Source organism: Lathamus discolor, chromosome 6, assembly GCF_037157495.1.
Source record: "Lathamus discolor isolate bLatDis1 chromosome 6, bLatDis1.hap1, whole genome shotgun sequence".
Lineage (NCBI taxonomy): Eukaryota > Metazoa > Chordata > Aves > Psittaciformes > Psittacidae > Lathamus > Lathamus discolor.
This window is the reverse complement of record NC_088889.1, coordinates 24363613-24378158: the sequence shown is the minus strand read 5'-3', so window position 1 is coordinate 24378158 and position 14546 is coordinate 24363613. Positions and strand designations below refer to the sequence as shown.

Here is a 14546-nt window from a genome sequence, read left to right as displayed (position 1 = left end):
TGCCATGGTCTTGCATGGGAACCAAGTTGAAAATGTGAAGCTTGCTCTTTTTTAACCAGGAGCTTCTGCGTGATGTTCATAAGTACGTGGTGAGGGAATACATCACGCTGGTCATCAAACCCAGATGGAAAATGAACAGGGAGACTCGGCAGCAAGTGAGCAACAAGATGAACCAGGAAGCCAGAATCATTCATAATATGCTCATTGATCAGGTATGTGAGTTCCCTCCTGGCATCCCTTAGCTTCCCCATTTCCAGAGGTGAAATGTCCCCGCTTGGCTTCCAGGGGACCCAGGAGGCAGGCTTTTGAGGAGAGCAAACCTCAAGAAATGTGAAAGTGCTTAAAAGAGAGAAAGCAAGGTGGTTACTGCTGGTTCATGGTGTGGACTTCCAGCACAGTGGCTACTCTTGTAGTAGGGGCTTGTGCATGCTCAGCTGGCAGCTCTCTGATTGCAGTGTCTGGTGTTTTAACACTCCCAGGTGCATGGGTGCTTTGTGTAGTGTGGTTCGTGTGCTGTAGGATCACATTCATCCCATGGCAACTTCTTCCTGGGTCTATTCCCTTGGCCCATGGGATGCAACTTGTCTCAAAAGGATCTCTGCCCTTGGTACAGCTCATGGGGATGAGTCCATATGGAAGGTCCATCCAGGCACACAGTCTGCACAGGAAAGCGATGGGGAGAAAACTGTGGCTGTTTTCATGTTTTGTGACTGGGCAGCCTCAGTCTGGGATTTTCAGGAAAACCACAGTTGAATTCCTTGGATTCTGCAGAAAGTCACGTGTCCAGGGCACTAAACCCCATGGAGGCAGATCCCTCTCAGAGGTGAGGCACATGAAAATGTTAGGCAGCAGGAGGTGAAATCTCTGGCATTCACTGCTGTGCCAGACCACAGCCACAACGCCCAGCCCAGGGCCTGGGTCACTGGGGTGCTCATGAGCATCAAGGAGGCCCCAGCAGAGCTTCCGGGGGTGCCTTGTCATTGCCGCCCTGAGCTGCCTCATCCAGCACCCTGCTGTCCCTCAGCAGCACCCTGCCCACCCAAGGGCAGTACAGCTCTTCCCGATGGTCCCCTGTGCCTCTTTATTTGCAGGGCTCTGACGCTGACTGGCTCATTCCTGCCATGCACCACATTGCCAATATCATTGGGGAGAAGAAAAAAGACAAAATCAAGGAGAACGTCAAGGAGCTGTGTCAGGATTATCCAGATATCAGGTACGTGAGACAGTAGATGCCAAAACAGCTGGGCTCCATCCCAAAAAGCACCAGCTTGCCCCATGCCTTCACCAAGCTCTTCAGCTTCTCTGCTGGTAGCCACACATCAGAGGTCAAGATGCCAGCAACAGAGGGAATCCTACCTTACTTTTCTTTATTTATAGCTGTATCATTTTTCTCTTTTCCCCATCTGCTGGATCTTATATTGCACACAAATTACCTCAAAAGCATTTATAGAACAGAACAGAATAGACTAGAATGTTCCTGTTTGGAAAGGCCTACAAGGATCATCTTGTCCAACTGCCTGACCACTTCAGGGCTGTACAAAAGTTAACGCATGGTGCTAAGGGCATTGCCAAAATGCCTCTTAATTACTGACAGGCTTGGGGAATTGACCACCACTCTAGGAAGCCTGTTCTAGTGTGTGACCAACCTCTGGGTAAAGAAAAGCTGCCTAATGTCAGGTCTAAAGCTCTCTTTGCACAGCTTTGAACCATTCCCATGCCTCCTATTGCAGGATACTTTTTTATTCCTCCAGATCAATCTTGTTTTGTTGCAAAGCTTGAGGCTGCTTTTCAGTGCATCACCAGTATCAGCCCAGCTTGTCAACTTGCAGGCTCCAGCTTCGGAGCAAATAGTTTGTCTCCTGTTCCCAAGCTCAGACCTCAAAGTGCAGCAGACATTGACACAGTTCAGCTGCAGTTCCTGAAAGGGCTTCAGCACAACCACTAAGTTTTGGATTAAGTTACAAATTCTTTCTTCTGTATTTTCCATTTGCTGTTCCAAAGCAGCATCTGCAAAATTTAAGGCTCCTGGAAAAAGTAAACAGAGTGACTAGCTCTGTGCATAGCTAAGCAGCGGCACATCAGAAGTCAACTCGTCTTCTGCAGCTTCCTGCCACCCATTGAGAAGGAACATCAGTGGTACAGCTTGCAAAATATTCCTTTTCATCAGAGCCATTTCAGAAGAAGACCAAAGGTTTTTGCACTGTGTTGGTTACACAGCTCCTGCTGGATAACATTTATACAGTCAAAATACCATAGATCTAACAACTTGTCCAGAACACTGAAGTGGACCCACAAATATTGAGAAAAAAACCCCAATATTAAATATACATTTTTTTTTCCCCAAAACTGAGGCTCAAAATTTTTCATAGCCCTATTTAACATGAGCGAGTCAGGTATGTGTCAGGCTTATCTGCGTGGGGAAATTCAAGACATGGACTTGAAAAGGAATAATTTTTCCTGAGTAATTTTCTACATGAACACACCTATCCAGCAACAACAACAAAAAAGCCTGAATCCCAGTGGCCAGACTAAGCTGATGAAGGAGGCAGTGCCTCTTTTGGGAAGAATGGGGGAAGTAAATGGTGGCTAGTCAGGCTTAGCTATTTGAAAACAATTTTCCAGGCAGAAAAGCCATTTACAAGGCTGTGATCGTGGTACTTTTTCATCATTAGCTTTCTACCCAAGCCAGGTTTTAAGGTTCGTCCTCTTTGTTGATCTATTTCCTTTATTGAGTAATATTATTTTATTTCCATTATTGAGTAATATTATTTTAACCATTAAGTCTGTAAACTGGGGAGGAACCTGCTGGACCTGCATTGTTTCCTGTTCAGGTCTCTGGTAATTCTTCCCCTGAGCTCCTGGAGATGTTGCTGAATTTGTATATACTGGGATTACTGGAACAGGATATGTTTCCAAATGGGCTTTCCTAGCTCTACTCTAATTAGTGTCTATCAGCTTCCTAAACATTAGCACTTCCATTTCTCAACTCAAAATAATCATCAAATAAAAGGTCTGCAGCCTCTCAGGAGAACTTCCAAATGACATCATATGTGTGTGGAGACAGAGGAGGAATTCCCCGAAGCACCAGCAGCAGGAGCGGTGGTGTCCCAGCAGCACCGGGTGGTAGGAGCTGATGCTCGCTGGCTCAGTACCTCCGGATGCTGCGGACCCCCATCCAGTGCAGTGAGGGGACGCTCCCAGGCATTTTGTGCTGTCTCCAGATGGTTTTGCTTGACAGGACTGAGCGAAGTCTCGTTTGGTTTCTGCAGGAAGGAGCATGTCCTGGCGATCCTCGCGCTCCGGGGGCTGGGGCGCACCAGGAGAGCAGCGATTTTTCGGCAGGGCTACCATGTGCCGGAGAGCCCCGATGGTGGGGAGGGCAGCACACTCTTCGCTGAAATTGATGTCCCAGTGATCACCAGCTGCTTCTAAAACAACCATGACAAGAAATCAGCGTCTTCCCTCCTCCTATGCTGCCTCTATGGCATGATCCAAACCCCGCTCCCTGCCTCATTCCTCTGCAAACACAACTTTTTAACTGTTGTAGGAAAAGGAGTAGTTTTCTGAATTTGCTACCCTGAGTTCAGAAACCAAAGGCAACAGATGCACCAAGTCACTGACCTCCTGCAAGAGCTCCTGGGGAGCAACTCCAGCCCAAGCACTGCCTTCACCCTGTGTTCAATACAGATTTTATTGCTAGGAGAATGCTCTGTTGTTTGGTTCAAGATTGAATCTCTTTCCAGAGAACAGGTGAAAACCAAAAGGAATTCGCTCAGAGTTATATCAAGGCCTGCACTGTGCGTTGGACAATTATACAGCAGCAGAACAAGAACCTCCTTCATGATTAGTGTCCCTGAACTGAAGGGCAGAGCTTGGGCAGGGATGTAGCACCCAAGTCCTATTTCCTCCTCTGTGAACTGGCTGGCTGAGCTGGCATAACACAAGGTCAGTGATGCTGTGACCTGATGCCACAAACCGCTACTGGCCTGAGGAGGAAACCCTTGGAGGGCACCCAAACCCCACAGCTGGGATGTGAAGCACATGGACCACTTGGCGCTCCAGGACAGACCCTATGGCCCTTCTGATTTTTCAGCAGATTTTCCTCATATGTGAGCTGCCTTGAAAAACTCCTGTTGGACCAAAGACCTGTTCATGCTATCACAGCCTTTGTGTGGGCAGACATGTCTGGACTGGATGTGGAGGGAAGCTCCAAATCCTCCTTGCCCCAGGGAAAAGGGCCACCATGCCACCACTATGTTCAAAAGTATTTTAACAAATCTGGTACAATCTGACTGCAGTAAAAGAGACCTCCAGCAGCCTACAGCCATACAAAACTGATCTTAGTTAATCCAATTTATCTTGTAAGTTGTCCTCCACAGTTAATCCAAGACTCTGCGTAGAGACATGGTTATGGTCTATCAATCAATGTGATAAATGTGGACATGGCATAACCTTGAAAACTAATTTGTTTGCTGCAGAGTTTAGAGCATCAGTAGTGAGCCTCTTCCATTTTCTTTGCTCCAGTTTGCACCAGTATAAATTTCAGCCCAGGTGAGCAACAGGAACTGGTGACAGGCCAAGGGAGCTGTTCTGATGGATAAGGAATACAGAGTGCACCTTTAATTCACAGTCATCATATGAAAATTTTTTCTGACGTAGACTTGCTGCCTCCACAGTCAAGACAAGGTGTTTTTTTAAAGATGGCTTTGAAATATGAGGTATAAATTGAGAGCTTGAGGCAGGAAATCTTAGGAGGATTTTTCTGTCCTTCATCTTTCTTTAATACAGCTCATGATATTTTTTCTTTAATACAGCTCTGTGAATCCTCAGCTTGGTGACTTTCCATATTTGCTATGGGGAAGGAAAAGTAAAATCTCATCTGCATCTCCTGTCAGATGTGCAGAGCTCAGGAGTACTTTTGAGCTCCCCTTCCCTGTCCTGGGGATATGGTGCAAGCAGAGACCCCCGGATTACACCCCCATGGGTGTTAGAGCTACAGCCCCATCCTAACAGAGGGGAAGGGCGTCAGCGCTAAGAAATTTACATTTTATCAAAAGCACTAAGTTGGGGAGATAAAAAGGGAATTCCAACTTTTGCACCCACAGTCTGAGACATCACTGAATTTTCAGAGGAGCTCAGATTTTGAGGCACTGAAGCCTCAGCGAGTTTTGTGCATAAGAAATTTCCCCCTGCCCTGTGTACACGTCTGATCCAAGCACCTCATGCTAGGCATCTGCAACACAGGAATTTTCCCAAATGCTTTAAATGTATATGGTACAATGGGTTTCAACCTTGTTGTTTTACTGGCAGCCTCTCCACAAAGCAGCTGCCTTTCCTCAGGCTCCAGCTGCCTAGCCCTGGGATTAGATAAGGCACTCGGCTTCCGTTTTCTAATAAAAGAAAGTTGCTACCCTGAAGTGACGGCAGAAAGCTGGGCACAATGATCTGCCTTTTGTCACAACCTCTCCTGGGGCACCCAGATCTCCTGCAGCCTGGCATCCTGTGAGCCAGTGGCAGGAGCACAGCCTGCATCCTCTGGGAACTGCTGCTCTCCTGCTGCTTGCTCTTGAGCAAATCAGTTTAAGGTTAACCCCATCAGAGCAAGACTACTGTTCAGTCCCTCTCCTGCCCCTACAGCCATGCAGGCGGAGAGTAAGCTGCAGGGTGGTGAGGAGCAGGGATCCCTCCCTGGCAGCAGGATGCTTGTCCGAGGCCACGGAGCAGACCCTGGGGACACCCAAGCAAGGCAGAGGAAGAGTTGTGCTCTCTGCAATGAGTGTTGCTGTCCAGCTGTCTTTGTTGAAACACCCGGTGTTCATTAGGACCATTTTTCGCATTCCAATAAAAGAGAGGAGAGGCTTCTCAGGGCTTTTACTGTGGAATATGTGGCTCTTGTAGGAGAGTGCCAAGGAACTCACTTATTACCCTGTTAACTCCCTCTGTTTGTTTTGCACAATCAGCCCTATTCCCAAACCAGCACACAGTTACATCCCCCACTAGGAGACAGAGTTTGCTTATATGGAGGGCCCAAGCCTCCAAGTGCGGATACATCTCTGGTGAGTAAGTCTTTCTCAAAAGTTTACAACCAAGTTGAAGAGCCAAACTCTCTCCAGATTTAGCTTCTCAGGGGTGAACGCTGCGTTTCAGAGCTGGGGCGGGGGGTGATCTGGCTCAGCTCACAGCACTGTGTGGGTGGTGACAGATACTATTCCTGTTTTAAAGGTCTCCGCTCTTTCACAACAGCATTTGTTCTTGGTTTGGGGTGAAAGGCAGTGTTTCCAGTACTCTCTGTCCAAGGGAACAGTGCCTGCAGCTAGGATAGCCCTTGGGCTGCGGTTTGCCATCTGAGACCAGCCTCCGGGTGCTATTATTTCAGCAACTTCACTCTGTGAAGTTCTCCTTTCCTGGAAGATATGGAAAATAGGCTTGCTCCAAGCAAGGCAGGAACAATACCAAGACAGTGCAGTGAAAGCCCAGGAGTCTGTACCTGAGCTGAGGATCCTAATCAGTCAGGCAAAATATTCCAGAAAAAATGTTCTAGTGCAGCAGCACTGTAATGTTTAGCTCCCTGCCATGTGGCACCTTTCAGCAAAGAGCTCTCAACTGGGTTAAAATATTAAGGATACTCAGTGAGAAGTGGCTTGCAGTGTTACATCCACTTTATGAGCTGGACAATGCGGCCTGACGCCGTCCAGCAAACAGTTCTCCAAGTACGGATGTTTAGCAAAACTTTATCTTTTGTATTCTGCATATTTGTTCATGAAATCTTGTGGTTGGATTTACTGCTCCAAAGTCAATTTGGTTCTCTGGCCATGGGGCAGATACAAGAATGCTCTGTTCAGCATCATTGTGCACTTCCATCCCTCAAGGGTGTTTTTATGTAATACTGCTACTGATGACACAACATCAGCACTGGGATTGGCCCACCTCTGCCATCAAGAGATCAGTCAGATTGCTGGACATATATTGGACATAGTATTTTTAAACTATTTACTATTACATAATAAGACAGTATTTGGGAAAGGTACAGACTGATATAAATTAATGTCTGCCAAATGTGGAATAGCTCTTAAAGAACTACAAGAACTTCCTCTAGGCCACGGCCACATAACTATGTGCCTGAGGACACCGAGCAAATGAGAACTTTGCCTTCGTGTATTTATCCCTGTCATGCACAGCTCTAATAATCTTACAATGTAACACTCCCCATTTATATCTGTAAATTCCTAACAAGTCATTTGTTGTGGTTTAACCCCAGCTGGTAACTTACTACCACTCAGCCACTCACTCAACCCCGAGCGGGATGGAGAGGAGAATCAAAAGAATGCAAAACTCACGAGTTGAGACAAGAAGAGTTTAATAACTAAGGTACGCTATACTAATGATAATAATAATAATGATAAGGGAAATAACAAGGAAAGAACATATAAACCCGAAAGGGGTAAAGGGAAAAAACAACAATGCACACAAGTGATACGCAATACAATTGCTCACCACTCACTGATCGATACCCAGCCCAACCAGAGCAGTGATCTGGGCCTTCCAGGTAACTCCCCCAGTTTATATACTGGGCATGACGTGCTGTGGTATGGAATACCCCTTTGCCTAGTTTGGGTCAGGTGTCCTGTCTTTGCTTCTTCCCAGCTCCTTGTGCCACTCCTCACTGGCAGAGCCGGAGAAATTGAGAAGTCCATGATTAAGGTAAGGGCTACTTAGAAACAACTAAAACATTGGTTTTATCAGCATTTTTCTCAGTCTAAAGTCAAAAACAGCACTGCACCAGCTACTAGAAAAATAACTCTATCACAGCCAAAACTAGGACATCATTCTAATATATTTTACGCTACCCTTGAGCGGATCCTGCACTTGCAGTGCTGGCCAGGATGTTGTTGCAGCTGTGGCACCCTCCCAGGCTGGGCATGCCCTCGGCATGGTGGCATTTAGTGTTGCAGCAAAGGCTATGTACACCATGGCAAGAAAGCACCTGCCAGGAGCCCTCATGGTAGAGTCCCATATGTGACATGTCAGTGCTGCCCACTGGCAGGGGCCAGAACCTGAACATGCTATTTCCTCTGCTTTTGGGCCTGAGATTTCTCATTTCCACCAAAAAGCCTTTTGCAAGGGATTAAACACTGGAACAGCTCTAGGTTGTCTCTTCTGAGTGAATTAATAAAAAATAAAAGACTAAAAGGATTTGTTTGGCTTGCAATAGGGCAGGAATACTTGACTGGATGCCTAGTTTTGCTCTATTAAACATCCAGTGTAGGAGAAAATCTTCAGTTAGTAAAACTGCCTACAGGCAGGGAGCAAAACTCACAGCAATATTGTTCAATTTCCCAGAGTTATTCACAATCCATTGCAAAGAGCAACTGCTACTTCTCCACAATCAGTGAACCTTTGGTCTCCATGTGTGGATTTAGATACCATTGTTCTAGTTTCAACATGAAAAATGAATTGCATTGTTGCTGTTACAATTCTATTTCTGGGAAAATTCTGCATGGGCTGTACCTAACAGAATCCTCAAAGGAATGTTATTTTCCACAGTTAAACCCCCCCAAGCTTTAATGTTATATGTGACAGCCCTTCCAACTCTCATAAGTGAAGATGCTTTTTCCTAATGCAGGTGAATAGAAGCCTGAAGGAGTTAAAAGTGCACACATAGGGCTTACCTTTAAATACAGCATCCAAAACACTGCCTTTACATAGGCATTGCAATGTTAGGTTTCATATCCATCACCCATTTTTACTTACTTTAGAGCTTTTCTTCTGTTCTATGAAGGTGATGTTAGAAATACCAAGACAACCTCATCCAATGCTTGGATGCATGGATCCGAGGATTTGTACATATTACTCCAGGAGAGTAAATATGTACAAAGCACCTTACCCAGCCCAGCAGTGCAGGCTCTACCAGGGCAGGGGGAGGCAAGGAAAAAGGTTATCGTCCTGAAGAGCCAGCAGGATTCCTCAGATATTTGTTGAGAAAAGAGGAATTTTCTATTGGAAGGTCAGCGGGAATTTCAGTTCCCGGGAGACCTGTAAATCTCATTCAGGAATATGCCACTCTTTATGAAGAGATGAAGAGTCTCTCTGTACTGCCAGTAAATTTGCTAACAACAGCTCTGTTGATTTCAACAGTGCAGGATAAGCAATGAGTTTCTGAGTCAGACAGTTTGAAACACAGGCTATTAAGTCTTCATGGCCACTTGGATTTCCCCCGGAAAATTCCCTCTGTGCCACTCACCAGGCCTGAATTTGCTTAGACAATCAAAGATAGACAACAACAGCAGGAGAAAGCCCAAGAAGAGCAATGGGCAGACCTTGAGGACCCAAAAGGATGTTCAAAACAAGAACTTCTTGGTGTCTTGCTTTCAAGACCTCAAAAAGAAGTACTGCTTTTGCAGTTTCACACACGTTTTCCCCCCAGTACTTTCACCAAAGTTTACCGACAGCCTTTCCTACTGGGCAAAAATAGATGCCAGAAGGCAGCGAATCCTGCGGCAGGGAAGGTGCCGTAGCTGGGCGAAAACAACTGCAATTGGACAAGAAAAGACGCCCTGATTAGTCTCACCAGGTCTAAACACAATGTGGCTGTCACTGTGAAGGCCAGCTGGGATTGTGTCCCATGCAGTGACCTTTGAGTGTTTCATTCCCTGATCTAAAATTAGGCCCCCAGTCCCCTGTGCTGTGTGCCAGCCCAAGCACAGCCTTCAGTGTCTCGGGAGGAACCACAGGCTGAGGGCTAGTGAGGACACACATGCCCCAGCCCCAGCTTCTAAACATGGATGAGGACATTTCCTCTGCTCCCATGGGCAGCAGGTATTTGAGCAGCTCCACCAATGCCACCAATGCAGCTCTGGCTGCAGCAGGGTGGCTTGGCAGTGCCAGGGATCAGCTGGCAAGGTCTGCTTTGCGGCAACTGTAGAGGATCACTTGACTTTCAGGCAGCACAGTGCAAGTGTTAGGCTGGGTTTTGTATTCAAGACCTGACACTGCAGAGCTGGTGTGTCAGGACCAGATGGGCAGCCCAGCCCTGTGCTGTGCTATCGCATCTGGGAGCACCAAGCCACACCACAGAGAGCCCGGACATCCAATGCAGCCCAGGATGTGGCTTCTTGCACCATTCCTTGTAGCTTAACTGGTGAGGCAGCCCTCACTTGTCTTCCCTCAGCCCCTGGCTGTGCTGAGCTCTGAGGGCATCTGAGTCCAAAGTGACCCATCTTAGTGATCCCCTTTTCAATGTAGTACTGTGAAAAACAGCACACATCTTATAAGCACACACACACTTGTCTAGCTTTATAAAGAGCTGGTCCTTGTGTGCTCATGCTGTCTTCCCCCTCCCCAAGGGCATTAAGAAGCTGCAAACTGAAAAACAGTGTTATGTAAAGAAGCAAGAGTAAGCTGGAAAAAATAAAGAACTATGGGGTAGCAAGTGCTGGAGCACAGGGTGACAGAAACAACGGTGCCTTTCTGTCAGAGGATCCCTGGGGTTTCTCCAAAGCAGCAATGTTTCCCAAAACATCTGTTGTACAGGCAGATGTGACACTCCTGAATTGCCCAAGTGCAGAGCTCTTGCAGATCCGCTCCAAGGGCCTCATTCAGCCCCATCCCAGACCTCAGCCTGGTGCTGTGACCCCACAATATGCCCACCATTTCCAACAGGAGCAGGATGGCAAGAACCATAAGTTCCCACTCCTCTGAGGTGAGTTGTCCTGAGATGACTGGACTTCCACGCCAGGGAAAAAACACTTCCATTTTCCTTCAGGTGAGGAGGAAAAAGCCACACTCTCTCCTTAGCATCTGCCATTCCTCCCCAGGTCACCACACATCAGATGTTGATAGCTGAGACTGATGGACACCCGTCAGTCTGCAACAGCTCCAAACACAGGAACACCACTACTTCCATTTAATGGGGCAGGGCAATTTGTCCAGGCTACAAAGCTGCTCAGCTGAAGGTCCAGGGATAGCAAACTGGGAACTTCTGGCTTCCAGGGCCATCCGGACACGGGGACCTCCCTTCAGTATGTGATGTCTCCTACTGCTGTAAACATGTCAGGGACAGCTGCGCCCAGCCAGAAACCTCTGATATGGACCCTTCCTCCCTTCTCCATGTCACGAGGAGGGTGGCAGGGCAACCTCAAAAATGCACACCTCCCTCACACAAATATTGGGGGTAGGGTGCCGGCGCAGCCTCAGAGACAGGTGATTCCTCCACCAGAAATATCATGGCAAAGGTGTCATCAACCTCAGCTACGGACCACTCCTCAAGCAGAACTATCAGGGTGGGGATGCAGACCACGCTTGCATACAAGCCCTTCCTTTGAAGAAGTTTTAGGACATTCCTGACAGATTCAAATTCCTGGTTCATTACTCAGACATGTTGGATTTTTGATCCCAGTAGAAATAAAATCAGGAAAGCTCTGTATGGTTAGTGCAGTTCAGATGTGGCTGAAGAGGGCAAAACTACCAGCATGTGAGGCTTGTATGACTGGTAGCAAAGTTCTCAAAAGGGGTTTATGCTTTTGAAGCTACAGAACTACAACTTTGCTGCAGGTCAAACCTCCAACACCAACCTCCCTCAAATAGACCTGGGTAAAAACATACGCATTCACCATTTGGGGAGGAAGAGAAGGGAGCCACAGCTATGAGGGAAGGAGGAAGACACAATGCTGCAGTGGCTGTTGTTGCTGAACATGGTTGGTTAAGATCATCCTGCTTGGCTTTCACATCCAGGTATAGTGAAGCCTGAGCAGATCAATCTCCTCAGCACAAAACCAGGCTTTTGCCTGCTGCGATGGGGTCCATATCGGAAAGGACAAAGGATTTTGCAGGAGGAGGGGAACTGTTTGGATCAGAGAACATCATTTTGGGCGAGTCCTTCAATACTTAAAAAATATTCCATATCATTTGGCATTAAAGTGTTGAGGTTAGGTCTCGTTTTTGACCAGTAAGATATTACTAAAATTGGCCAACTTGTCTGTTCCCTTGAAGCTCAGACTGAGTTATCACAGATGCGAGGGAAGAATCTGCTTCTCACCTACCACAAAATATGACTTTCACAAGTTCTTTAGAGAAGGCCACAAGTAAGCTGCAAAGACAGCAGAAACCTGCTCCTTAGTGTGTTGCTGTGACCATTTTGAAAGCCAGCGAATGATGTAGTTAAACTTAACACATGTCTACAGACAAAGAATTCATTGCCAATGTGTAATTATCAAGGCTTGTGTGGCGCAAATGAAAACAAAGTTGGGCCTGGGGAGTAGATAATGAAAGAAGTGGAAAACCAAGAGGCTATATTCTGTCATCTTACAGCAGGTATCTCAGACTGGCCAGGAACAACAGTCCCATCAGCCTGAAAAGTTTCAAGCTTGTGTCCCAGGAGGTACTCTCCACTCACCTGTTGAAGCCGGGCCGTAGGAAGGACATCTAGGAGAAGTCCTAGATTGCAGCTAACTGGAGTTTTTCACTTCACTGACACATAAAGAAACTGCAAGAGGAAGCACCCTAGCAGTTTCACATGTTGTCTGGAAGAAGCCCTGGGTCCTCCATCTTTGCTCACCACTACTTACTTATCTTTTACATGGCACAGTCATCATCTACCACAGGAATTTTCCCAAAGTGGTTAGTACTGTGTGATGCAATCTGCACAGTGAACTCGGGTCCCCTCACCTCCCTTTTGCATGCTCTGTTCCTGCAGCTCACAACTACCCTGTTTCTATGCTGTAAGGCCAATATATGGGCATATCATGACACCTCTTCTGAGCCTGGCTGCTTATGGAGAAAAAGAGCTCTTTTTTCCATTACTTGCAGTCATTATCACACTGGAGAGGAAAATACCTCAGTCAGAAGTAACATTTCGATGAGCACATCATCCAAGCAATCTTTTTATGACCTGAGTGGTCTGAGTTGGAATGCTCAACAGTCCTGAGAGCTGAATATATCTCCTCTAGACTTTCCACCAGTTACTAGCTGCATTGCCTCAGCTGTTGAGCAGTGACAATGCCTTCAGAGCCAGCAAGTTCCTCCACAGCTTACTGACCAGCCACATCCCTCCACTCAGGGAGGGGAAGCGAGGCTCCTCATGACCCAGCTGCCATTGCTCTGGCCTGCAGATCTTGAGTCAGTCTTCAGAATTCAAACTTTCAGCCCTTTCACTGACCCCAAACTTTACAAACTTCCGGACAGAGGCAGGTAAGCATGGCTGGTGTGACCTCTTGGTCATTTACCCCGCATCTTAATGAGGACTCCAAATTCTACTCTGTTACCCCTGCTTGCACATGCCCCTGCTTCTATAAAATTATCTCACAATAAGCAGAAGTAAAAGAGGTGTTTCTGTGCACAGGAACAGCAAAGCAACCAGCTACAAGCTGTTCAGGGTACAGCAGATGCAGTCCCCGTTACATGCTTCTTCATGGGCCTCTCCTAGCACTGCAGGGAAGTCAGCCACCACAGCAGCATCCTTCCTTGTCCCCCACTACACATGGATAAGCTGTTTGGCACTACCTGACCCTGGTTTTCCAGTCCAACCCCACACTGAGAGCATTTTCTGACTCTCAAACTCTATTTGGGCTTTTGTGTCCCAGCAGATCCAGATGATAATCCCAGATCCCAAGCAGAAGATGACAGTGGTGCCTGCTCACCCAGAAAACTCCTACCAGCCACCTGCACCCAGACCTGCTGCTTTTCTAGCACTGAAACATGTACAGCTGTAATTACTTAGGACAAATGAGTTAAGCTCATGGAAAATCCCATGAAAAATGAATAGTTCCACTGTCTGGAACAAAGGTAATTAAAACAAGCTTGGACAAAGATTCTCAAATTCCATTCAATGAATAAGCATATTGAAATAATGGATCCCAGGAAGAAAACCTTTACCCTCACAACACTCTGCTTCTTGACACACCTTCAGCTGGCAATGCAGGATAACAGCTCTTTGGCATGCTGAAAGGAGAAATTAAAATTTCGCTTCAAAAAAAGAAGAAAACTACACTTCCAAAATAATATTCTTATCAACACCTCCTGTTTACAGGCTCTTTTACAGGCAAGACAAATCTTTCATTGTCCAGTGCAAAGGATTCACAACTGTTTTCAGTAGAGACATATCCCTTTTGTAGGCTCCTGCCCAGCTAAATTTAGATATTAGGACTGCTAGTGAGAAAGTCTTTGATGTTCAATATAGAAGAGGTGAACGAACCCATGCAAGTTCACTGTTCAAAATTAAAGAAGCATCTGCAAAATTATGTCACAAGTCTCTGAAGCATATCTTGCTTTTAAGTGTGTATTATGGAAGTTAAGTGTAAAACCCTGGATTTCTCAAAATCACAGACTTAAGATAGCTTCTTAGCCTAAACACTGAATATCAGTGTAGCCCTATGCAACACATTCTGAGTAGTTACAGGATACAGAAAAATTCCCTCTAGAAGGTGTGCAGCCAGGTATAACTCGGTTATCCACTACCCAATATCATGTCAGTAAATACAAGATGCCTGTCTGGAAATCAGGCTACACAGACAAGCAATGCCGTGCTGGTATATCAGGAGAAGCTCGAAGTG

At 46.5% G+C, this 14546-nt stretch overlaps 1 protein-coding gene across 5 annotated transcripts in view; it reads left to right on the top strand.

The window, feature by feature from the left end:
- Window positions 1-14234, top strand: part of EXOC3L4 (exocyst complex component 3 like 4) — a 32474-nt gene extending 18240 nt beyond the window's left edge. For 2 of the 5 annotated variants that reach the window (XM_065685095.1, XM_065685094.1), the window contains exons 10-12: window positions 60-212; window positions 1092-1213; window positions 3270-5430. In XM_065685095.1, coding sequence (XP_065541167.1) covers window positions 60-212; window positions 1092-1213; window positions 3270-3432 — 438 coding nt within the window. In that variant the 3' untranslated portion in view covers window positions 3433-5430. Of the gene's footprint in view, window positions 1-59; window positions 213-1091; window positions 1214-2004; window positions 3235-3269; window positions 5431-13580 lie in introns of those variants that run through there. The other 3 variants (XM_065685097.1, XM_065685096.1, XM_065685098.1) reach the window with 3 other exon arrangements.
- The last annotated feature ends 312 nt before the right edge of the window (window positions 14235-14546 follow it).